Consider the following 24,742-nt stretch of genomic DNA (forward strand, 5'->3'; position numbering starts at 1 on the left):
TTATTATTTATTTTTTGGTTATACATGGACACAATATCTTTATTTTGTTTGTTTATTTTTATGTGGTGCTGAGGATTGAACCCAGGGTCTCTCACATTTCGAGGCAAGCGTTCTACCACTGAGCCACAACCCCAGCCCCATGGATGAGAATTTTTAATTCATTGTATTCCGAAAACAAGTTTATGTGACTTAAATGGAGACCTGAAGAAACAAATTATCAGTAGCTAGTCTCACCAAGTATGTGTAGGGAAAAGAAGTTTGAAGAAAGATGGACAGACTTGACTTTTTTTTTAAATTAACATTTTAAAAATTATTTTTATTTTATTTATTTATTTTTATGTGGTGCTAAGGATCAAACCAGTGCCTCATACATCCTAGGCAAGCACTCTGCAATTGAGTTATAGCTACAGCCCCAAATTTGACTTTTAACAATTTGTTAATCTAGAATCAAAATTTAAAAAGCAGATGATGATGCACTGAAAAAAACTATCTGTAAACAACAAAGGTTTGATTTTTGTTTTTGTTTTGCTTTTTGTTTTTATGGTGCTGAGAATCAAACCCAGGGCCTCATAAGTACTAGGGAAACACTCTTTCACTAATCAGGTTCATAGCATTCAAAGATTGAATCTTTAATATGTGTTTTCTTTCTAGAGCTTAGTAATTCTTGGGGCTGGGTTGTAGCTCAGTGGTGTATGTGCTTAAGGATATGCAAGATCCTGTGTTCAACACCAAAATAATAGTAGTAATAATAGTAGGAGGAGGAGTAGTAATATGTGTGTGAGGGAAAAAATTATCCCACATAGAAAGGTATAAGACAAAAAGTAAGTTCTTCCTCTTTATCATGCATCCCCTGACAGCTATGCCCTTTCCTCAAAGATCGTCAACTTAAGGTTTTTGTTGTTTTATTACTTTTTTTTTCTTTTTTTGGTATCAGGGTTTGAACTCAGGGATACTTGACCACTGAGCCACATCCCCAGCCCTATTTTGTATTTTATTTAGAGACAAGGTCTCACTGAGTTGCTTAGCACCATGCAATTGCTAAGGCTGGTTTTGAACTCTCAATTCTCCTTTGTCAGCCTTCCAAGCCTCTGGGGATTACAGGCTTGGGTCACCATGCCTGGCTTGTTGTTTTACTTCTAAACGTAGAATTTTGTTAATATGCTTCTGTGTGTTTGTTCAAAACATTTAAAAATGAGATTATACTACAATTTGCGGTTTTCACTTAATAGCACATGTAGATCGATTCTGTGGGTATGTGTGTGTGTGTATAGGTTTGTAAACTTTATAAGTAAAACCCTTTATAAAAGAATAATGTAGGTAAAAATATAAAAGTAACTCATTTAGGTGGCTATATAATTTTATCAACAGTTAAAAGTCGTTGAGTTACTTTGGCACATTATGATATAAAATCTTACAGATCTTGGAAGAGAGTTTTGATCATCTTACCTGAGAGCCTTATTTTATGGAGTAGTTAAGTTTGTGCAAGTATTTTGTTGTCATGATTGGTAAAGCTGGGGTTAGAAGCAAGTGCCCTGATCCCTCAACTAGGATTCTTTTCATCATTTTATAGTATTTTCCTCCAAATCAAATATTTATTAAACTTTAACATTTGACTTTTAACAGTGAGTTTGGACTGTATTTATAAGGTAAATGTTATACCTTATATTCTGCCAGTATTGGGAATCATAGTTTTATTTCCAAATAAAACTAAATTTTCTATTACTGTTTCTAATACATGTTTTAAGTTTATTGCAAGATAATATTTGTGAGTTAGTATTAATATTATGACTGAGAATATTTGAATGTTTAAATTTTTATACCATGAAAAGGTAGATATGGGTGAAGTGTAATCAATTAGTATTGTTTTGCAACTTTAGAATTTACAGAGGCACTGATAGGATTTAATTGAATGTTTCATCTTTATCAGATGCCTTTTTTTGTTTGTTTTTATTAACAGATTTTCCTACTTTATAAGCCCCTAGACTTTTCAGGAAACATAAGGTCTTAAATACTATTTGCTTTGTATTATGATTAATTAAACTGTTTCAATGTCTTTTTTATAGAATCTTTAGATGACTTAACTAATCTTGTGGTAAAGTTATTTTCTGAAGTAGAGAATAAAAATGTCCCATTGCCAGAATTTCCTGAGCACCCTTTCCAAGAAGAACATCTTAAAGTAAGTCCATGTATTATTGGTATTTTTTTTAAATTTGTGAACGTATATATCTAGTTTACAAGAAAATAGAGGTTTCATTACTTAATGTAGTTTTTTAAAAAATATTTATTTTCTAGTTGTAGTTGGACACAATATCTTTATTTTATATATTTATTTTTATGTGGTGCTGAGGATCGAACCCAGGGCCTCACACATGCTAGACAAATGCTCTACTGCTGAGCCACAACCCTAGCCTCTTACGTAGGTTTTTTTTTTTTTTTCATATTTTTTTAGTTGTAGTTGGACACAATACCTTTATTTTTATTTGTTTTTATTTTTCGTGGTGCTGAGAATCAAACCCAGCGCCTTGCATGTGCTAGGCGAGCACTCTACCACTGAGCCACAGCCTCAGCCCCTTAATTTAGTTTTTAATATTTGTCAGGTTAGCTGAGTGTGGTGGTGACACATGCCTATATTCCCATCAGCTCAGGAGGCCAAGGCAGGACGATTGTAAGTTCAAAGCCTGCCTCATCAATTTAGCAAGGCTCTAAGCAGCTTAATGAGACCCTGTCTCAAAAAAAATTTTTTTTAAAGGGCTGGGGATGTGGCTTAATGGATAAGCACCCCTGGGTTCAGTACCTAGCACCTGTTCCCACCTCCCCAGAAAAATATATATTTGTTAGAATAATCAAATCAATTTTATATTTATTAGGAGTGTGTATCACCATAAAAATACCAATATGTTCTGATCTCTGCATGCTAAAAGCAGTTTTGATGTCTGTAGCCTTAGCAAGGCTATGAACGTATTATATACTACCAGGAGGCAAGCATCCCAAACTATCTAGCTTTAAGGTCCTGGGGTTCTGGGACAGCTTACCCACTATAATGAAATTCTGCTGAGAACCTGATTCATTTATTTCTTAGTGACCAATTCTTTGTGGTCTGGCAATCAATTTTGCTCCTAAATTTGGGATTCTTCCATGAAAATCAGTATTCTTCATAACTTGTAAGTATTTTATTCAGTAGGAATTGAATATAGTGCATTTTTTGTGATTCTTTTGTTTTTTGTTTTTTCCCCAGCAACTTTATAAAATAGTGCCCATTAAGGATATTAGGAATCTTTATGTAACATTTCCCATACCTGACCTTCAGAAATACTATAAATCAAATCCTGGTCATTATCTTGGTCATCTGATTGGGCATGAAGGTCCTGGAAGTCTGTTATCAGAACTTAAATCAAAGGGTAAGTATCTTGAGTGGCACTTTCTGAGTGAAAGTGATTGTAAATGTGCTTTGTTTTTTAGTTTGGGGACTTTTTTTTTCATAATTTTATTTTACTTTTAGTATTGAGCCATGAAGATTAGAAATTTCAAAAGATACCATCTAGCATGTTTTTTATTTTTGTTTTTGTTTTGTAGTGCTGGGGATCAAACCCATAATCTCATGTGTGCTTGCTAGTCAAGTGTTCTCGCTCTGAAGTATATCCCCAGCCATGTTTTGAATAAGAAAAAGGTTAAAAATAACAGCCTATATAGGATATTCTTTACCATCTTGGTGAAATGTCAGTACATAATATTTATTTGCCTACTGTAATCCATCAAATCAGAAGGGTGTAAAATCTAGATAATAGATGATCTCCAGGGACCCTCCCATCTCACACGATTTTCTTTCACATAACATTTAAAGCACACTAGTCATAATTTCTTTCTTTTTTTTTTTAAAGAGAGAGTGAGAGAGAGAGAAGAGAGAGAGATAATTTTAATATTTATTTTTTAGTTTTTCAGTGGACACAACATCTTTGTTTGTATGTGGTGCTGAGGATCGAACCTGGGCCGCATGCATGCCAGGCGAGCGCGCTACCGCTTGAGCCACATCCCCAGCCCAGTCATAATTTCTTAATTGGAAATTAATTTGAAGAATCTTTAGGAAGGCTTCTATCCCATAAATCCCTTAATCCCTTTTCTAATTTTTGCCCCCTGCAATAGGTTCCCTAATCTCTTGGAACATAGACTATAAATTGAAATTTTAAAAAATCTTTTGCCTTGAAAGAAACCACAAATGAATTCATATTAATTTTCGTTGAATGTTGCAGGCTGGGTAAATACCCTGGTTGGTGGACAGAAGGAAGGAGCTCGAGGTTTTATGTTTTTTATCATTAATGTGGACTTAACTGAGGAAGGATTATGTAAGTGTTGGTTGACCTTGGTTTTGAATGAAAATTGAATTTTTATGATTTTTCTTTATTTCTTTATATTGTGGATCTGTTTTATGTGGAAAAGCTATAAACACTTTAATTCATACAACTTATTCATGTAGTTTTCACGTGTTTCTTGGCGTTTGTTTTGTGAATGAGTTTTCCCCCTTAACAATTGATCATTATGTTGCACTTGTAAAATGTGTACTTGGCTTTTCATTTGCTCATTTCCTCCCCAAAACCCTTCTGTCGCATATCCCTGAGCCCAGAGGGCCATGTGTGGGTCACCTAAAAACAGTCAGGGAGGTGAGGACTCTGTTTTCTAAGAGGAACCATCTTTCACTTACCTGACTTTCCCTTAGAAGTGAGCTCACTGCTTTGAAGGATTCAAGGACTGAATGGTTTTTAAGTGTGCCCCTTTTTTCCAGTACATGTTGAAGATATAATTTTGCACATGTTTCAATACATTCAGAAGTTACGTGCAGAAGGACCTCAAGAATGGGTTTTCCAAGAGTGCAAGGTACTTTTGTTTCACCAAAATTTTTCTTAAGGAATCTATTTTTCAAAAACAAATATATGTGAATTAATTTAAATTTAAGGCCCATTTAAAGTTTTTTTTCCTCATTAAAGTCTAAAATTTTGCAATGCATTGTAGTATTAGTTAAGACTTAGTTGCACTAGTCTGATTTGCTACATGGGCACAATTAAGGGTAAGGCATTATGTGGCCTTCTTTAGGAGGGAAAAGGAAAGAAAATGGATTGCTTTTCTATCCCTTAGAAGAAAACCAACAGTTCGTTAAGCTGGTATTTTTCAGGACTTATGTTACTCCCTGCCTGAAGCTGCATGAAGTCTGTCATTTCCAGATCTGGTAATAAAAATCTGTAGCATACTCAAAAGAAATAGTGAATTGTTTTATGTATGATTGTGTTCTTAAAAGTGATTTTATTATTGTATGTATGGAAAAACCTAGCTATTCTTTTTTTTACATTTATTTTACATTAAACAAAAGATGTTTTCTTTTGAAAGTTTTTTTTTTTTTTTTAATACATGTATACTTTGTATTTAGGCCTATCAAGGTTTGAAAACATATTTTAGGTTGAGAAACATCCTCTCTAGGTAAAAGTTTAAAATGTTTTAATCTGGTTGCGGTTCTTTCACCAGGTCACCAAAATCATCATCTATGAAATAGTTGTATCGAGCAAGGTTCTTTTGCAGTTTCTCTAATTCTTTGAGTAATAATTCTAAAAATTGAAGCTATAGAATTAAATCTATTTTACCTATTGTTCACCTATTTTACTTTGATTTTAAGTCTAAATTGATGGGTTGAGTTTGATACACATTAAGAAGTTTTCTTTCCATATTCTATGCATTTCTAAATTAAGCATAGCTATTTTTTCAGAAAGTGTGATAAAGTTAAATGCTGAGTAGAAAGTTTATGGTTCATCTGAAACACAAAAAGTATCTAAATAATAGTTGACTTTTATTCACTTTCTATTTTAGGACTTGAATGCTGTTGCTTTTAGGTTTAAAGATAAAGAGAGGCCACGAGGCTATACATCTAAAATTGCAGGAATATTGCATGTAAGTTTTTTGTTATTTTCCTTTTTATATTAGTGTATACAATATCTCAAATAGTGCATAGAACTTTAGACATAATAGCAATGAGGCAAACTAATGACCACATATGTTTCAATTCTTAATTTTTATTATCCTAAAAATTACCATCTATAATATTTTCATTACATAGATATTTTGTTTATTGGCTTAATTTTTTCCATATTTTTATTGGTGTGTTGTGATTATACGTAATAGTAGGATTCACTGTAATGTATTCATACATACACATGACATGACAATATAATTTAGTCAATATCAATTCCTTGTATTTCCCTATTATATTTCACTTCTATATATGTCAAGTGTTACCTCTGTGAAAACTTTAGATCATCTACTTTCTTCCATTTCCTTTGTTACCACTCTAGTCTAAACTACCATAGTTTTTTCTTACCTAGACTGCCATTGGCTCTTACCTGGAGCCTTGTTCACCATCTTGTTCCCCACTGTGGGTTTTTTCCTATAACCTTGGTGATCTTTCCAAAACTAAAATCAGATTGTTTCCCTCCTCTATTTAAAGTCCTCTAATAATTTTCCATCAGAATTCACATAAAATTCAAATTTTTCTTTGGCCTGTAAGATGGTCTGGCCAATATAACTGGAGTGAATGGGAATAGGACAAGTGGGACGGAGGAGAGTGGTTCAGAACGTGGCCACACGGGGCATGTGTGAAGCCCTGGGTTTGATCCTCAGCACCACATATAAACAAATAAATAAAGGTCCATTAACAACTAAAAAAAATATTTTTAAAAATATTGTATCAATATATTTAAACTGTATCAGCATTTCACTATCAAATTTTCTTCATTACCAAGTACTGTACTCACATTTTTCCTTAAAAGAAATGTGATTTTGCTATCTACACTGAGAGTATATTTGGAGATCAAAAGTATATTGGAGCTGGGCTTGATGGTATATACCTGTAATCCCCATAACTTGGGAGAGTGAAGCAGGAGGATCTTGAGTTTAAAGCCATCCTCAGCAACTTCGCAAGGCCCTAAGCAACTTAGCAAGACCCTGTATCTAAATAAAATATTAAAAAGGGCTGGGTATGTAGCTCAGTGGTTAAGCACCTCTGGGTTCAATCCCCAGTACCAAAAATTAAAAATTAAAAAAAAGTGTATTTGGCAGAATCATCACACAGTATGAGCCTACTTAAAGATGTGTTAGGTAGAATTTGTATGTAGCTCAGTGGTAGAGCACTTGCCTAACATGCTCAGGGCCCTGGGTTTGATCCCCAGCACTGCAAAGGAGTGAAAAAAAAAAAGTGAAGGAAAAGGATTGAAGAATACAGATTTTTTTCCAGTACATTAAAATTTAACTTAAGAAAGGGATGTGGGGAGGTGAAATAATGAATTTAATATACTAGAGATCTGTTTGCTTTAGTAAATGAAGCTCTATGGTAGCTTTACAAATTTTTATTTATTTACATTTTCCTTTTTCAAAGTATTATCCCCTAGAAGAAGTACTCACAGCTGAATATTTACTGGAAGAATTTAGACCTGACTTAATAGAGATGGTTCTTGATAAGCTCAGACCAGAAAATGTCCGGTGAGTCATCTACAGATTTTACTATTACATTAAAAATTTTCAATAATGATTAGAATCTGAAAATTTGAAATGGTGAATGAAATACTTTCAAACTTTTTATCAAGCATGATTACAGAAGTTGTTGAGAATAGCATAATGAACCAACACCAAGATTCAGCAATTACATGGCCTATCTTTTTGTCTGTTTTCACCCTTTTTTATTCATCATCCTGATTTCCTAGATTATTTTGAGGAAATATTTCTAAAAGTTGAAGTAAAAAAGCAATCATAATTGTATTATAATGAATGAAATATAATAAATTTTCTTAGCTTGTCTTCTTTTTTATTTAAGTGACCAAAGTATTAGCTCACCTATATTATATGGCTTTTATAAGTATGAGGGCACCTTTTTCTTTTCTTTTTTTGGGGGGGTACCTGGGATTGAACCCAAGAGTGCCTAACCACTGGGCCACATCCCCAGCCCTTTTTTACATTTTATTTAAAAACAGGGTTTTGCTAAGTTGTTGAGGATGGCTTTAAACTCAAGATCCTCCTGCTTCAATCTCCCAAACTGCTGGGATTACAGGTATGCACCACCACACCCAGGTGGCACCTCTTTTTTTCAAGGTAAAGTAAGGATTACAATCCCAGAATCCTTCTGACTAGTGAATAACCAGGAAATCAAAAATTCAAGGTTTATATTAGCAGCATTTTTGCTATAGAGAGATTATTATTCCCAAAAGAGCTTGTGGGCTACCACATATTTCTGCCTTAAAATTGAATTTCATGTGTACAGTCTAAAGTTAAGTGATGGATATGACATAGAGGAAAACAAACCAAATTCAAACTCAGTTTCTCCTATACTTCCACTCAATATACACTTCTGACACCAGGTATGTGGGAGTCTTACGCTCACCCACCAAGCAAAGAGTGCTGCAGCAGTAGACACCAGCAATATAGCGCAGATCTGACATGACCTGAAGCTGGATTTAGTTAAATACTTTATTTAATAGTAGAGTATTTCAGTAAGTACAGATAATTATTAAACTTGGAATTTTTAATTTGTAATAAGATTTCTTGATTTCCTAGTTTAAAAAATACAGTAAGCATCAAAATTTACAAATCTTCTTCAGTGAACCAGGCACACATCTGTAATCCCAGTGATTTAGGAGGCTGAGACAGGAGGATCACAAGTTCTGGGCCAGCCTGGACAACCTAGTGAAACTGAGTCAAATAAAAGCAAAAAGGTTTGGGCATATAGTTAAGTGGTAGAACTTCCCTGGGTTCAATCCACAGTCCACTGCCAAAAAAAAAAAAAAAAAAAAAAAACTTCCTTAATGATAATAACTGATGATTGTATAGAAATTAAATCTCTTATTTCACGTACCCAGTAACAATAAGTTATAGCAGGTCTCACAGTCATTCTTGTTGCCAGTATTTTAATTACATATTTGTTGCCTAATCCTTAATTAATCAAGACTTGATTACAGTATGGAAAATCCTATTGAAGAACTAGTAAAAGTTACTGAAAGATAAAGATAATAAAAAGATAAAGCTAATCTTTTTTTGTTTTTTTTTCCTCCTACTGGGGATTAAAACCAGAGGCAGTATACTACCCAGCTACATCCCTAGCCCTGATAGTCTCACTAAGTTGCTCAGGCTGGCCTTGAACTTGTGATCCTCCTGCCTCAGCCTTCCAAACTACTGGGGTTATAGGTGTGTGTCACTGGCCATTTATTAGTTCTTTAACCCTCAGCTACTTTTTCTCCTTCTCTTCATTAATACCCAAACTCTTCTCACCTTTGTAGTGAACATTTGGTTCAGCCACCAGGCTGGTCCAGACTGCTGACAGCAATACTGGTATAGCAAGTGCCTCCCCTTGGTCCTCTTCCAGATAGGACAGAGTTACATAGGTGCAGAATCAGTGGGCTATGCTGATCACTAGACAAATTGATGGCATTTACTTTTAGTGCTGACTTTTCTTAACACAGTAAAGACATAATTCTTCCTCATTAGGCCTTTAGGAATTCTGACATAGAGATTTAATGGTATAATAAACAGTTTCTTGTATTCCTGTTTCTAGCATTTGGGGTTATAGCCCTGGTCCTGCAACCACTGTATTAGATGGAAGTGGGGGAACAGAGTATGTGGGGAAGGAAAAAAAAGTCATTATACCAAGAATTGTATGGTCATACCAACCCTTCACCAGCCCCTCTTCCCAGATCTAATAAAATGGAGAAATATCTAGTAGTGGAGACACTTCTTTAGTATACCACTCATGTTGAGGGTGTATACACACTCTTAAAGGCACATAAGCCAACCCTTAAGGCCTGTATCACCTCCTATTTTAGATAACCAACCTTTCAGTTGTCTGTTATATTTTTTTTATTAAACTATTTCTCTGTAAAGGAAGTTTTTTTTTTTTTTTTTTTTTTGTTCATAGTTGGACATTACAGTCTGCACAGTGTGTTTCTTAGTCTGAGAAAATGAAGTTCTGCCATCCAAATTCTTCTCCCATTCTGGTTATTCTGAGGCATTGCATGTTCCATCAGATAATTGAAGCACAGTCCAGAGTTAGTATTTATTCCAGTAAGACCCATTTTTAGCCTTCTCCCTGCCTCCAGGGCTATCCGCACCATTCTCACTTGCCAGCTATGTTCAGGGGCTTCCCACCAGAGAATCTGCTACACAGCCATTGGCAATCTCTCTTTCGCTGGCAGGCAGTACAGTTTCTTTTTCGGAATTTTGTTCTACAAAGTGTGCCTGAGGAACATGTGTAGATTCAGTCCATCTCTGAATTGCTTTAGTATCCCATGTCCATTTATTTCATGGGCCCAGATGGTCATCCTAGGTGACACTTGGAAATATCTGCTCGTCATTTCCAGTTGCTTTCTGAACCTGGAAAGGAATTTTTCTGATGGACATCAGAATGCCCTACTTTAATGAGCCCCTCAAGTTTCTACCCGGCCAAAGCCATACAACATCCCTTTAATAGGCCAGGTTTCCATTACCTTCCTGTGTGAGCATATAGTCCAGGTCTTTGGCCATTGTAAAAAAGCTAGTTTAAAAAAAAAAAAACAAAAAAACACAGGGGCTTTTACCACTGTTTAGTCCTTCAGCATGCAGTTTAGCCCACAAAACTGATTTGTTTTTACCTTCTTCGAGTGGCATCCTTCCCCAAAAAGAATACTCTTCACAGTAGAATGAATTGGACATAACTTTCCTCTGTTCATATATGAATACACCACTAGTGAAACTTCATATCACATATATCCACAAGAATGAGATCTTAATTAGAATAAGGTATACTCCATGTATGTATAATAAGTCAAAATATATTGTCATGTACATTTAAAAAGAACAAATTTTTTAAAAAAAAAAGAATGTTCTTCATTCACCTTGAAACTAACACCTATACACTGGGCACCTCTTTGTCAGTCAATCAAGAACTGTTTTAGGACACCATCTAAGTGTCATAGAATCCAGCTGCTTCTCACTCAGTTTCAGAGTCAGTCCTGGGCAGAAGGGGCTGCCTTCTGCCTTTGAGTGTCTCCTCCCTGTGTTCTTTAGGTGACATGATTCTGTATGAATCATTTCCATTTTATTGTGGAACTTTTCTGGGGAATGCTGTGCCATCAGAATGTTTGTGGGTATTTCAGTTTCAGGATTATTTTATGTCCTTAATTCATTGAGACAGTCTCAATGTTTCATTGCAAACTACTGAATGCCTTTCAAGTGGAAATTCTCTAGTTAAAAGTCCCAGGTGTTATCCTGGAGAGGACCGTTTATTGGGTTTTATTCTGAGCCCCAGGCTTCATTCCACATAGGGCTATCAAAGAATTTGTCCATACTAGCACTTCAACTTCCTTTTTGAACTATGTGTGGATTTGGGCCATCTTAGTTTCCACTTAGCATGTGTAATTAATATTGCTTAAAGGGGGCTTCTATTTTATAATACTTAGTAAGCAAAGTTTTCCCCAGCCAGGCATAATATCCATTCCCATAAAACATTTACGTAAAGGAGACACACTTTCTTGATATAAAGTCTATTTAAGAATTCCAACTTTTGTAATCTTATCAACCCTTACATTTTTATGTTTTAATCCCAGAAACTTTTCTTCTCCACCCCTAGATTATTTTACTCTCTCTTGCACAAAAGGCTTTGGGTCCTTGACAAAGGCTTGAGCAAAGAGACCTTGGCCCTTTCCTTAATCTTTTTTTTTAATATTTATTTTTAAGTTTTAGGTGGACACAATATCTTTATTTTACATTTATGTGGTGCTGAGGATTGAACCCAGTTCCTAGTGCATGCTAGGTGAGCACTCTACCACTGAGCCACAACTCCAGCCCCCTTTTCTTAATCTTTATCTTAATTAATTTGTTTGACATTGCCCCAGGTAATTTCAGAATGTATCTGTCATTGTAATACCTGCCTTCTTTTTTTGTTGTTGTTTTTTTAATATTTATCTTTTAGTTGTAGTTGGACACAATACCTTTATTTTATTTATTTATTTTTTTATGTGGTGCTGAGGATCAAACCCAGGGTTTTGCATGTGCTAGGTGAGCACTCAACCACTGAGCCACAACCCCAGCCCATAATACCTGCATTCTGACTGAATTCCTCCAAGTTGGGATAACACAACAAACTTGTATACAGTCCTTTAACATTGGGAGACCATCAGGGGCTCCCTTCAGTTCATTTATTCTTCAGTGGGACCATATTAAAACCTGTGTTTTGCGGGTATGGTGGCACAGGCCTGTAATCCCAGCTGCTGGGGAGGCTGAGGCAGGAGAATCACAAGTTTAAAGCCAGCCTCAGCAATGGTGAGGTGCTAAGTAACTCAGTGAGACCCTGTTTCTAAATAAAATACAAAATAGAGCTTGGGATGTGGCTCAGTGGTTGAGTGCCCCTGAGTTCAATCCCAAGTACAAAAAGTAAAATAAAACCTGCATTTTAACCTCATCAGTGTCATTTTTTTCTCCCACTCTTTTTTTGTTGAGGGCACTAAGGATTAATATGGGAAGGAAGAGTTTTAAGTGTAATAATAGAACTCTGTAGATGATCTGTAATCTTATTTCCAATGACTAGTTTTGTGGTTTTGTCACCTACTAGTCATGAAATTTTGGATAGATCACCTGTTTTCTTCAATCCAGTGTTTATTAAATTACTAATGTGAAACTCAGGTTCAGAGTTCTGTAAAGGAGACTTATGAAAAGTTAACTCAATATAATGTTATGAACGCTGGCTCTCACTTAATTTTCTTGAACCTGCAAAATGGGGATAATATTTTTATCTTTTGTGTCATGCAAAATTATTTACCAAATTTTAAAGGTATTATTCAAATACAAGCTGTTTTATATTATATCATGCAATAAAAATGCTTTTTTGCAAGGAAAAGAATTATTTTATTTATTTGGGTGCTAGAGATTAAACCCATAACCTCTTGATACTAAATACTGAGCTACACCTCCATTCCACCAAAAGTCATGAGTTAAATCATGTCCTAGACTTAGTAATTTGACCCAGTAACTCTTTGTAGGAGTGAATTTGCTGGAGTATACATTTTACTTTTGTTTAAATTGCATGTTTCTAAATTTGATGGCAAAGTTCAAAGCCAGCTTGGACGATTTAGTGAGACCTGTCTCAAAAGAAAAAAAAATTTTACCAAAGGATTGGGGATGTAGCTAAGTGGTAGAGTGCTGGCCTAGCATGTGTGAGATCCTGGGTTTGATTCTTAGCACCATCAACAAATAAACAAGGGGCTGGGGTTGTGGCTCAGTGGTAGAGCACTTGCCTAGCATGTGTGAGGCACTGGGTTCGATTTTAGTACCACATATAAATAAACAAAAGTAAAGGTCCATTGGCAATTTAAAAAATATTTAAAAACAAACAAACAAACTGAAGAATAAATAAAATTAATTAAAAATAATGAATAAGCCAGGCATTATTTAAAAATGAATAAATAAATAAAATTAATTCCTCCAAGAACAGGGAAATCTATTAAATACCAAGGTGTCCAGTTCCATTTCTCCAGTCCAAATTTTTGGAAAAAAATTTGACCTGTTCAAAAGGATTTGCAGTATTGTTACCCTCTTTCCTTGATCTATCATTTGGTGCCTGTTTTATCATACTAAGTCTACAAGTACACAGAGAGTACTAGGGATTGAATCTGGGGTATTTCATCATGGAGCTACATCCTCAGCCATTTTTACTATTTTATTTTTTAATTTTTATTAGAGCATTATAGTTTTTACACAGTAGTTGGGTTCATTTCAAAAAATCCTTACATGTATGGAATTCAATTTCAGTTCATATTTCTCACCTTTTCCCTCCATTCCTCCCCTTCCCCCTTCCACCATTCTCCTTCCTCTACTCTACTGATATTCATTTCACTCATTTATTTATTTTTGATTTTTTTTTCTACTTATACTTCAAGATAAAATTTCCTGTGGCGTATTTATGTACAAAATAACATGATAATCTTTTTTAAAAATTTTTTTATTCTAATTTGTTATATATAACAGAATGCATTACAACTCATTACACATATAGAGCACAATTTTTCATATCTCTGGTTATATACAAAGTATATTCACACCATTCGTGTCTTTATACATGCACTTAGGGTAATGATGTCTATCTCATTTCACCATCTTTTTTACCCCCTTGCCCCTTCTCTCTCTTTTACCCTATCTGGAGCTCGTCTAATCTTCCCATGTTCCCCTTCCCAACCCCACTGTGAATCAGCTTCCTTTCAGAGAAAACATTTGGCATTTAGTTTTTTGGGATGGGCTAACTTCACTTAGCATTATATTCTCCAACTCCATTTGTTTACATGCAAATGCCATGATTTTATTCTCTTTTATTGTTGAGTAATATTCAGTTGTATATATGTACCACATTTTCTTTATCCATTCATCTACTGAAGGGCATCTAGGTTGGTCCCACAGTTTAGCTATTGTGAATTGTGCTGCAATAAACATTGATGTGGCTGTGTCCCTGTTGTATACTGTTTTTAAGTCCTTTGGGTATAGAATGAGGAGTGGAATAACTGGGTCAAAAGGTGTTTCCATTCCCATTTACTGGTTTATTTTGAAACAGAGTCTCACTGAATTGCTGAGGCTGTCCTCAAACTTACAATCATCCTGCCTTATCTCCTGAGTTACTGGGCTTAGAAGCATGTGCCATCACACCAGCTAGCAGGAGAGTCTTTACAACATGACTGTAAATAAAGTTCCATTTTGAGGAAAGGAGTTATTCTTGGTAAATCCACTCAAGTCCTGCTAATAACTTGTCTTCTTATCTTAAAATTTAATAGTCTGGCTGTTGAATGTAGGATTCCATCACAATCCAATGCCTAATTCGTGGTATTCAAACTCTTACCTTTTGGAAAATGAAAGCCTTTGCCCATCTCTAGCCTTCTTTCTTTTCTACTATCTTCCAGCATTTCTAAAAGATGATGGATAGTGATTTTCTTAGAATTTTTTAGTTGCCTAAGCATCAGAGAATATGACTTATATGCTTTGAAATGTGATATCATTTGAATCACTTGGCTTACTTATCCTGGATTTTACCTTTTTTCACTTTAGTCTTCTTTTACAGTTTAAAGACCCATGCTTCCTTAAAGACAATATAAATAAGGAGTGTAGTCCTGTCATCTACTAACAGGAGATCAGCTCATCACATTTTGCTTTAAGTCATGTATCCTACTGATTGTGGGTTTCTTTCAGACAGTAACTGTATTTTTATCTTTCCCAAAATGTAAGCTGGTTAGGGCTCAATAAAAGTTGATTGAATTTTTTAAGCTTTTAGCCCAACCTTTCTTGATTTGTTCCTCCTTGACTCTTTCTTACTTTAAGAAACTTTAAAAATGGTCTTTGGCATTTTTCATGGCCTTAATTTCTTCAGCTCTAAAGCCTTCTTTTAAGTTTGATTTTAAATTTCATCAGTATTGTTGAGTTCACTTCCCCTACACACACATCTTTTTTCTTCTATTAGGTTTCTTTAACCTAATGTGAGGGATTGAGGGCATCACTCACTGGACTTAGTGTGTGAAAGACCTTTGATCTCCAGCATTGCCTCCTCCCCAATTTTTTTTTAATTTGATATGATTTTGTAGGATTCTATTAGTGGGAGGATAGAGTTTATCTAATTTGAATCTCTATTTAAAAAGTCATGAAACTGAAGCCCAGAGAGGCTAACTGACTTGCCTGATTTAGATATTTTATTTTAATATTTATTTTTTAGTTTTTGGTGGACATAATATCTTTATTTTATTTTTATGTGGTGCTGAGGATCGAACCCAGTGCCTCACCCATGCTAGGTGAATAATCTACCACTTGACTCACAATCCTAACCCCTGATTTAGATTTTGGCAAGGTCTCAAGAAAGTGAGTCAGAATGTCTACCAGAATTCAAGTCTCTGATTGCCAGGTCTGTGCCCTTTCCACTGATCCTGTTTGAATTTATCACAGTTACCTATGAGACCTGTTCTCATTCGTTGGCTGTCTTCCTCTTTTTCTCTCAGGGACTTTTTGCCATTCTCTGGGAACTGCAGTTTAAATGTGCTGACTTGAAGTCAACAGACAGCATTCATTCTAGGCTGACGTTTTCTTGTCTTACTCTTTAAATTTTTAATATGAAAAGAAATGGTCATTTTTTTGTCACCTTTCCAAGGATCATGTCAGTTCTTGCTTCCCCCATGTGTAAAAAGAGCCTGTCATCAGAACAATTTTTTAGGCTTTTAAGAGATGGTGTGTAATACACCTGTTTTCAGTATACTTCAAGTAATGTGAGTTGCCTTTTTTTCCCCCTTTTCTTTGAATTTAAGTGTTCTTCCCTGTACTTCCACACTTCGCTTCATAGATCTTTATATGGATCTGATTTGTGTATAAGCTTATCTCTACTGCCATTCCCTTCCCCAACTTTTATTTATTTATTTTTAGTATATATATCCTTCCATTGTATATTTCAGTTTTGAAATTCTTAATAATATACAAACTTATGGTCTACAAAGTTGTCTGTTTTTGTAGTCCAATATTTAATATGTGCCTAGTTTGAGGAACTATGTTTTTATTTTCACTTCCTTCCTTCCTTCCTTCCCTCCCTTCCCTCCCTCCCTCCCTCCCTCCCTCCCTCCCTCCCTCCCTCTCTCTCTGTCTTTCTTTCTTCCTTCCTTTCTTTCGTACTAGGGAACCAGGGGCACTTTAACCACTGAGGTACATCCCTACCCTTTATTATTTTTTACTTTGAAACAGGGCCTTGCTAAGTTGATCCTCCTACTTCAGCCTCCTGAGACACTGGGATTAAGGCATGCACCTCTGTGCCTAGTTGAACTGTTTTTCTACTTATTTACTTTCTTATGATATTTCAAAAGTTACCCATGTGCTTACTTTTTACTTGGTGTGGAATTATCTAAATCCCTAAGAATTATACCTGACAAATCTCTCTTCTTCTCTTTTTTTTTGACCTGAGCATTACTGGATGGGCTTCAGTATTTGCTTCTCTCTGTGTCATATAGTCTTCTCCAGAGCATCAGACTTGGCAGCGTTTCCTGAACTTTTTACTATCTCTTTGAAATGAGTTTAAAGTTTTATTTCAGAGGGCAGGTTCACTGCCAAATGAATGTGTCAGTCTTTGTTAACTTGTGTTCATTTTCCTATCCATTATTCTGGTGCTGGTGGTTATCATCCAGAGAAACCAAAGCCACCCATGTAATGAACTCTTCCAAAATCTGTCATCTCATAGAAGAGAAAAATGGGAATACACATTTCAACCAGGTTCTTCTACTTCCTACATATGTTCTTTTTTTAAACTATTTTTTAAATTTTAATATTTATTTTTTTTTAGTTTTCGGTGGACACAACATCTTTGTTTGTATGTGGTGCTGAGGATCGAACCCAGGCCGCATGCATGCCAGGCGAGTGCGCTATCGCTTGAGCCACATCCCCAGCCCCCTTTTAAACCATTTTTTAAAAATATTTATTTTTTAGTTTAGTTGGACACAATACCTTTATTTATTTATTTATTTATTTATTTTTTAATGTGGTGCTGAGGATTGAACCCAGGTCCCCACACGTGTGAAGTAATGCTCTACCGCTGAGCTGTAACCCCAGCCCCCTACATATGTTCTTTAGTGGTCTTGAGAATCAATCTACTCATTCTTTGAAAGATTCAAACAGTTGAATCTTTGAGAGAGTCACCTGTTTCTAGGGCCATCTCAGTAGGCTCTGTCATGTATTGAATGCTCTTAAGAAATAGGTCGCACCCTTCAATTGACCAGGTGAGTTCTATATATACCCCACAAAAGGTATTCTGGAACTACCAACACACATCACTTCTTCTGGAAATAATGACAGAACTGTTTCATCTACTAAACCCTTGGATTCCTCCTATGTTTCTATGGAATATATTTCTCCTTTTTTAGCATGTTTTCTAGAACTTGTAGTGGTCACGGCAGGTAAATCAGACAAGGAACAGTAGGAGCTGCAAAATGAGTCAGCCATATTGACAACAAAGTGAGTAAGATTGCTTAGTATTTCCACCCAAAAGCAGGTGATAAGATTAAGTCCAGTCAGCCAGGTAGAACATCTTGTCTAGAATAAATAAGAAAAAAACAAAGTAGTTCAGACAACTAGATGTTACAGCTTGGAATGTCCAAAAAGGGTCCAAGGTTTGGAACACAGAGATCGGGACTCTAAAAATGGATGTGTGTTCAGTAGAGAGGTGTTTTGATTGCATATACTAAGCTTTGGGCTGCAAGGCCAACATTCAAAGGCTAGAACCAACATCTAGGAGGACAGGTACAAGCAAGTACAGACATGGATCTAGTAGCAGAATTGCTTGACATGGTGGCGTACTTCTGTAATCTCAGCCACTTAGCAGGCTAAGGCAGGAGGATTGCAAGTCAAGTCCAGCCTTGGCAACTTGGCAAGACCTAGTCTCAAAATTTATTAAAAAAAAAAAAAAAAAGGCGGGGGGCGGTTGGGGATGTAGCCCAGTAACAAAGTACCCTTGGGTCCAGTCCCTAGTATTTAAAAAAAAAAAAAAAAAAAGCAGGAGTTGGGGATAAGCAGAACCAATTACAGGGGAACTGACTTCACACCAAACCATCCAAGTGAACTAGCTAGAATTAAGTTCCTCTAATAAAGAACTTCTTTTGCTCCTCTGTTCTTAAAATCTTCTGTTCATTTACCTTTGACATTGTTTTACCTCGACCTTCCCTTCTTGAGTCTTTTTTTTTTTTTTTTTTTTTAAATTCCCATTTGACTTCTTTTCTGGACCATTTCTGCTCTCTTAACAAAAAAGTTTTTAGCCTGATACAGTGGTACACACCTGTAATCCCAGTGACTGGGGAGGCTGAGGTAGGAGAATCCCAAGTTCAAGGCCAGCTGCAGCAATTTAGTGAGACCCTGTTCCAAAATAAAAAATAAAATAAAAAGGGCTGGGTATGTAGCCCAGTGGTAAAGTACCCCTAATTTTATCTCCCAGTATCCCCCACGAAAAAAAAAAAAAGCTTTTATAAACCAAAAAATAGGCAGTTTTTGGTCTTGTCCCCTTCTTCTCTAGCAGCAGAAAAGACAAAGGGCATATAGTGAATATATTTGATGCTGGTCTGTGGCAAGGAAAAAAATCAAACAAATAAATTTAGCAAGTAATTATAAAGGTTCCTTTGATGTGTCTCATCTCTGGATGAGTCATCGGGTTTTCTTAGCCATTCTTCTTAATCCTGAGCCTGAGCCGCTCTTGGGAAAGAGTACTGTTTTGTTTGGACTATTATCAATATGCTTGTTCTATCTTTTTCCTTTGCTACTCTTTTTAAATTAGTCAATAGCATTCCTATAAGAATATCTGCTGTAAGCACTTTTTCACACTAAAAATACTGGGCTATAACCAAAGGATAATAGCAACTATAATCAGAAACCTGACACATATTACCTGTTTAGACTAAACTTTACAGGATTTGTTGGATCTTAAGAGACCCATCACATTATTGGATGTTTACATTTCCTTGAATAAGATTCTATAAATTTGTGTATACAGTTAAATGAGTTTACAGTTTTTTTCTATTTGTTTTTTCCATCTATCTCTAGGGTTGCAATAGTTTCCAAATCTTTTGAAGGAAAAACTGATCGAACAGAAGAATGGTATGGGACCCAGTACAAACAGGAAGCTATACCAGATGAAGTCATTAAGGTAGGGTGAACACACTTATAAATAAGCCTGATATGTGAGGAACCTCAAGAACATGAGCTCCCTAGATCCACCAACTCTGGGCTCTAAAACAACTCAAGGCCTAGAGTGTGGAGATCGATGGCCTTCTGTTGTCTATACTGCCCTGAGAGGAGTAAACAAGGAGCTAGAGAGGTGGAATTTATGCTTTTGCATAAAGAAATGGCTCTCTGGTCCCTTTCTTGTGTGTCTGCCAAACAAGCTGGCCTGTAAAGTAGACTCCTAATCTCATGCAGTCAAAGAGCATAGGAGTACAGGGTACACTGAGAAGCACAGATAAGAAGAAAGATAAGAAGCAGTGAGGAAGTAGGGAACATGAAAAACAGATGCAGGGGCTCTGGAGGGCTCAGAAGTCTTGTTGGGACAGTGGGTAGGAGTAGTCTCTGGGATTCATACTGTAATTGCTTTATTTAGGAAGTGAATTATACCTCCTAATATATCATTGCTCTTTTTGTCCACATAGGAGAATTAGGATTTATTTCAAAACAGGTGTGTTTAGATAGTATTTTATCACACTCATCATGCTAAGTGAAATAAGCCAATTCCAAAAAACCAAAGGTCGAATGGTTTCACTGATATGTGGAAGTTAAACCACAATAAAGTGAGGGAGGAGAAGAAGAAAAGTTCAATAGGTTAGACAAAGGGGAACAAAGGAAAGGGAGAGGAATAGGTATAGGAAAGATAGTAGAATAAATCTAACATAATTTTCCAATGTACAAATATAAAAATACCTAAGTGAACCCCACCAACATGCCCACCCACAAGAATGGGGTCCTAATTAGAATAAAATGTATTTCATGCTTGTATAATTTTATCAAAATGGATTGTACTATCATGTATAACTAAGAATAACCAATAAAAAATAGAAAAAATAAAATAAAAAACAAATAAAAAAGTCCTCTTTAATCTGGCTTTCAACCCATGTATGGGGATAACCTAGCCAAAAGTGTGACTCTTATTTAAATGACCTATTATCTCACAGTTGTGGAAATATATCCCCTGTACAGATTATTCTTTCCTCTTTAAAGAACTAGAATAATCATGATCTTCATGTGGACTAGTCAACTTCTTTGTGTTTCAGTCTCAGATGATTCACGGAATATAGGAGTAATGGGGATTGAACCCAAGGCAGGGTGTATACTAGACAAGTGCCCTACCACGGAGCTACATTCCTCTAGCCCATTCAGGTTTTTCCTTAACCTCAGCTGGTCATTTTGGAGATGTGGAAGGGAAAGACAGATGAATACAAAAATCTTAATTTGTGCCAGAAAGACCAACTCAAGTTTCATAAAAACCCACAATAGGTCCCAGTTGTAGTCTTTTTATATGTGATGGAAAAGAATGCTATGTGACATTTATCCCGTTTATTTGTTTGGATATTGAACAAAAGCACTGTTTTAAAAACTCTTAATCAGATTCTAATTGCTTTTGTGTGTTTGTGTGTTTTATTCATCTAGAAATGGCAAAACGCTGACCTAAATGGGAAATTTAAACTTCCAACAAAGAATGAATTTATTCCTACAAATTTTGAGATTGTATCATTAGAAAAAGAAGCAACAGCATACCCTGCTCTTATTAAGGTAATGTGCTAGAACAGTATTTATTTATTTATTTAAGATGGAGTCTCACTGTGTTGTCCTGGCTTGTATTTGGTACTTAGTTGATTTGTAGAATTCACATCTTTTAGAAAATGTCACAGAAAAAAAATAAGAAATATAAGAAGTTTAAAAAAGATTCAAGCAAGGAAGCAAACAAAGCTACTAAACAGCATAGAATCTAGAGAATTGCTTTCTTTTTTAATATTTATTTTTTTAGTTGTAGAAGGACACAATACCTTTATTTATTTATTTTTATGTGCTGCTGAGGATCGAACCCAGAGCCTCACACACATTAGGCAAGCGCTCTACCACTGAGCCACAACCCCAGCCCAAGAATTGCTTGCTTTCTTTTTTAATAAATATTTATTATATTTTTAGGTATAGATGGACACAACACAATGCCTTTATTTTTATGTGGTGCTGAGGATCGAACCTGGGTCCCGCCGGTGCTAGGTGAGCACTCTACCGCTGAGCCATAATCCCAGCCCCAAGAATTGTTTTCTTTACAGAAAAAAACATCTGGGCTATAACCACAAGTCTGTCAAAAGGTACCAGCCTCGTTTCCATACCCTCTGAAGACCCAATAAGGAAGTAGGTTTATGTTGCATCATGAAAGTTAGAGATAAGAAAGAATTTCTGAAACAGAAGAGAGCCTCCCCAAGAAAAGCTTTGGATTTTCTCCTCTTAAAAATAATTCTTGGGGCTGGGGATGTGGCTCAAGCGGTAGAGCGCTCGCCTGGCATGCGTGCGGCCCGGGTTGGATCCTCAGCACCACATACCAACAAAGATGTTGTGTCCGCCGAGAACTAAAAAATAAATATTAAAAATTCTCTCTCTCTCTCTCTCTCTCTCTCTCTCTCTCTCTCTCTCTCTCTCTCTCTCTCTCTCTCTCCTCTCTCTCTCTCTCTCTCTCTCTCTCCTCTCTCACTCTTTCTTAAAAAATAAATAAATATTAAAAAAAATAAAAAAATAATAATTCTCAGGGGGCTGGGATTGTGGCTCAGCAGTAGAGTGCTCGCCTAGCATGTGTGAGGCCCTGAGTCCGATCCTCAGCACCACATAAAAATAAAATAAAGATATTGGGTCCAACTAAAACTAAAAAGTAAAAATAAATATTTTTTTAAAATATAAATAATTCTCAGGGCTGAGGATATAGCTCAGTTGGTAGAATGCTTGCCTCACACGCACAAGACCCTGGGATGGATCCTCAGCACCGCACACATAAAATAATAATTCTCATTATGACACAGTGGCTATGTGATGTTAATGGTGTTATAAGTCAGTGGGAAGGGTGACTGAAAAGTGTATTTTTCTCACTTTTTCAGAATTTTTTTTTCATGTCATTGTTTCACACCTTGGATAAAGAATGTAGAAAAATGAATCAAATTATCACAGCATATTCTCTTTTCTAAACTTAAAAACTAAAAGTCATTACTGTAGATATGTATCTTTCATTGTTTTTATCTCGTCTAAATGACCTAACATTCAGATTAAATCAATGAAACAAGAATCACTGTTTAGGAACATGAAATTTAATTTATCTTGAGTAACTAGTTTATTAAGGAGACAAGTATTTATCTTTAAAAAGAGGAGAAAACATTCAAGTCATCTTTATGTGATATATATTAGGTTATACAAAGAGAAAGCTTGTTTACCTCCTATTTTTTATTGGTTGTCTTCTTAGGAGTGGGGATTGAACCCAGAGCCTTGTACATGCTAAATATGTGCTGTTACACCCCCAGCCTTTGGCTGTACCTCAGTAGTAGAATGCTTTTCTAGCATACATGAGGCTCTGGGTTCAATCCCTAGTATTATAAATAAAACTTAAAAAAGGAACTGGGGGCGCTGAGGTTGTGGCTCAGTGGTAAAGCCCTTGCCTAGCATGTCCAAGGCCCTGGGTTCGATCCTCAGCACCACTTAAAAATAAATAAATAAAATAAAGGTGTTATGCCAACTACAACTAAAAAATAAATATTAAAAAAGTGGGGGGCGTCGGAGTGTAGTGGCCCACACCTATAATCCCAATGACTCAGGAGCCTGAGGCAGGAGGATCACAAGTTCAAAGCCAGCCTCAGCAACTTGGCAAGACCCTGCCTCAGAAAATTAAAAGGGTTGGGGAATGTAACTCAGTGGTTAAGCACCCTTGGATTCAATCCCTGGCACCTAAATAAATAAATAACAAAAGGACTCACGCGTATTAAAAATAAATAAATAAATAAACATTTACTATGTTTATAAGTATCTGAGGGTCAGAAATCTGGAAGTTTCATAATTGTGTATTGCTTTATCCATCTGAGGTTAGAGTCAAGCTATTGGCCAGAGCTAACATCATCTGAATACTCAGTTAGAGCTAGAGGATTCTCTTCCTAGTTCAGTTATGTGGTTGTTGGCAGCCTTAGTTCTTCCCCACATGGGTGTCTTCATAGAGTTGCTTGACATGACAACTAGCTTCTCCTGAAGTGATTGATCCAAAAGGGAAAGTGAATGATTGAGATGGAAGCCAAAGTCTTCTATAATTTAATCTTGGAGGAATCATACCATCACTTCTATCATATTGCCTTACATCTTTTGCCTCTTGTGTCCCGAAAGATGAGCACAAGGTAGTTGGTATTGGCTTCTTTGCTATAGGCTTCCATCTCCCTAATAGGAAGCTGATTTCTCTCTATTAAAGGAGTCAACAGACGACTTTCTCAAGTTTCCTGCTTTCAACAGGATCCTCTGGTTATGCTTTAAGACCATGGAATACCCACCTCCAGTACAAAACATCAGCTGTTGATTGTTTCTGTCCTCCTGACAAGTGATTTAATTGAACAGTTTTGCTGAATGTGTCCCTATTTCCCTAACCAAGTTGTTTCTTCATCATAGGATACAGCTATGAGCAAACTATGGTTCAAACAAGATGATAAGTTTTTCTTGCCAAAGGCTTGTCTCAACTTTGAATTTTTCAGGTATGTAAGATGAATATAGCTATAAAGCTTCTAACGAGTTACATTTCTCTTAAGTTTTCTGTCATTTTTGATCATCTGTCTCTAAAAATAAAAAGAATTATAGTTATTTACCCTAGAAAGGAGAAGATATACTGTAAGAACCAAGATTATTAATTATTCTTCCTTTCCATTAATGAGTATACCCTTTTACTGAAATGATCTGTATTAGCTGCTTTTAAGAGGACCTTCCTAGGGCTGGGGATGTGGCTCAAGCGGTAGTGTGCTCTCCTGGCATGCGTGCGGCTCGGGTTCGATCCTCAGCACCACATACAGACAAAATGTTGTGTCCGCCAAAAACTAAAAAAAAATAAAATAAATATTAAAATTCCCTCTCTCTTTCTCTCTCTCTTTAAAAAAAAAAAAAAAAAAAGACGACCTTCCTAGCCTTCAGGATTTTGAAATCTGGAGAGGCTACAGACTCACCCAGAAAG

The 24,742-nt window shown here is 35.9% G+C and overlaps 1 protein-coding gene across 3 annotated transcripts in view; it reads left to right on the plus strand.

The window, feature by feature from the left end:
- Positions 1 to 24,742, plus strand: part of Ide (insulin degrading enzyme) — an 88,230-nt gene that overhangs the window by 36,524 nt on the left and 26,964 nt on the right. For all 3 annotated transcript variants that reach the window (XM_013362147.4, XM_005333731.4, XM_078038060.1), the window contains 9 exons: positions 2,064 to 2,176; positions 3,236 to 3,398; positions 4,248 to 4,340; positions 4,778 to 4,869; positions 5,851 to 5,931; positions 7,412 to 7,515; positions 19,588 to 19,690; positions 21,184 to 21,306; positions 24,190 to 24,272. In XM_013362147.4, the coding sequence (XP_013217601.1) occupies positions 2,064 to 2,176; positions 3,236 to 3,398; positions 4,248 to 4,340; positions 4,778 to 4,869; positions 5,851 to 5,931; positions 7,412 to 7,515; positions 19,588 to 19,690; positions 21,184 to 21,306; positions 24,190 to 24,272 (955 nt within the window). The remainder of the gene's footprint in view (positions 1 to 2,063; positions 2,177 to 3,235; positions 3,399 to 4,247; positions 4,341 to 4,777; positions 4,870 to 5,850; positions 5,932 to 7,411; positions 7,516 to 19,587; positions 19,691 to 21,183; positions 21,307 to 24,189; positions 24,273 to 24,742) is intronic.

The sequence above is a fragment of the Ictidomys tridecemlineatus genome, chromosome 1 (assembly GCF_052094955.1).
Source record: "Ictidomys tridecemlineatus isolate mIctTri1 chromosome 1, mIctTri1.hap1, whole genome shotgun sequence".
Classification (NCBI taxonomy): Eukaryota; Metazoa; Chordata; class Mammalia; order Rodentia; family Sciuridae; genus Ictidomys; species Ictidomys tridecemlineatus.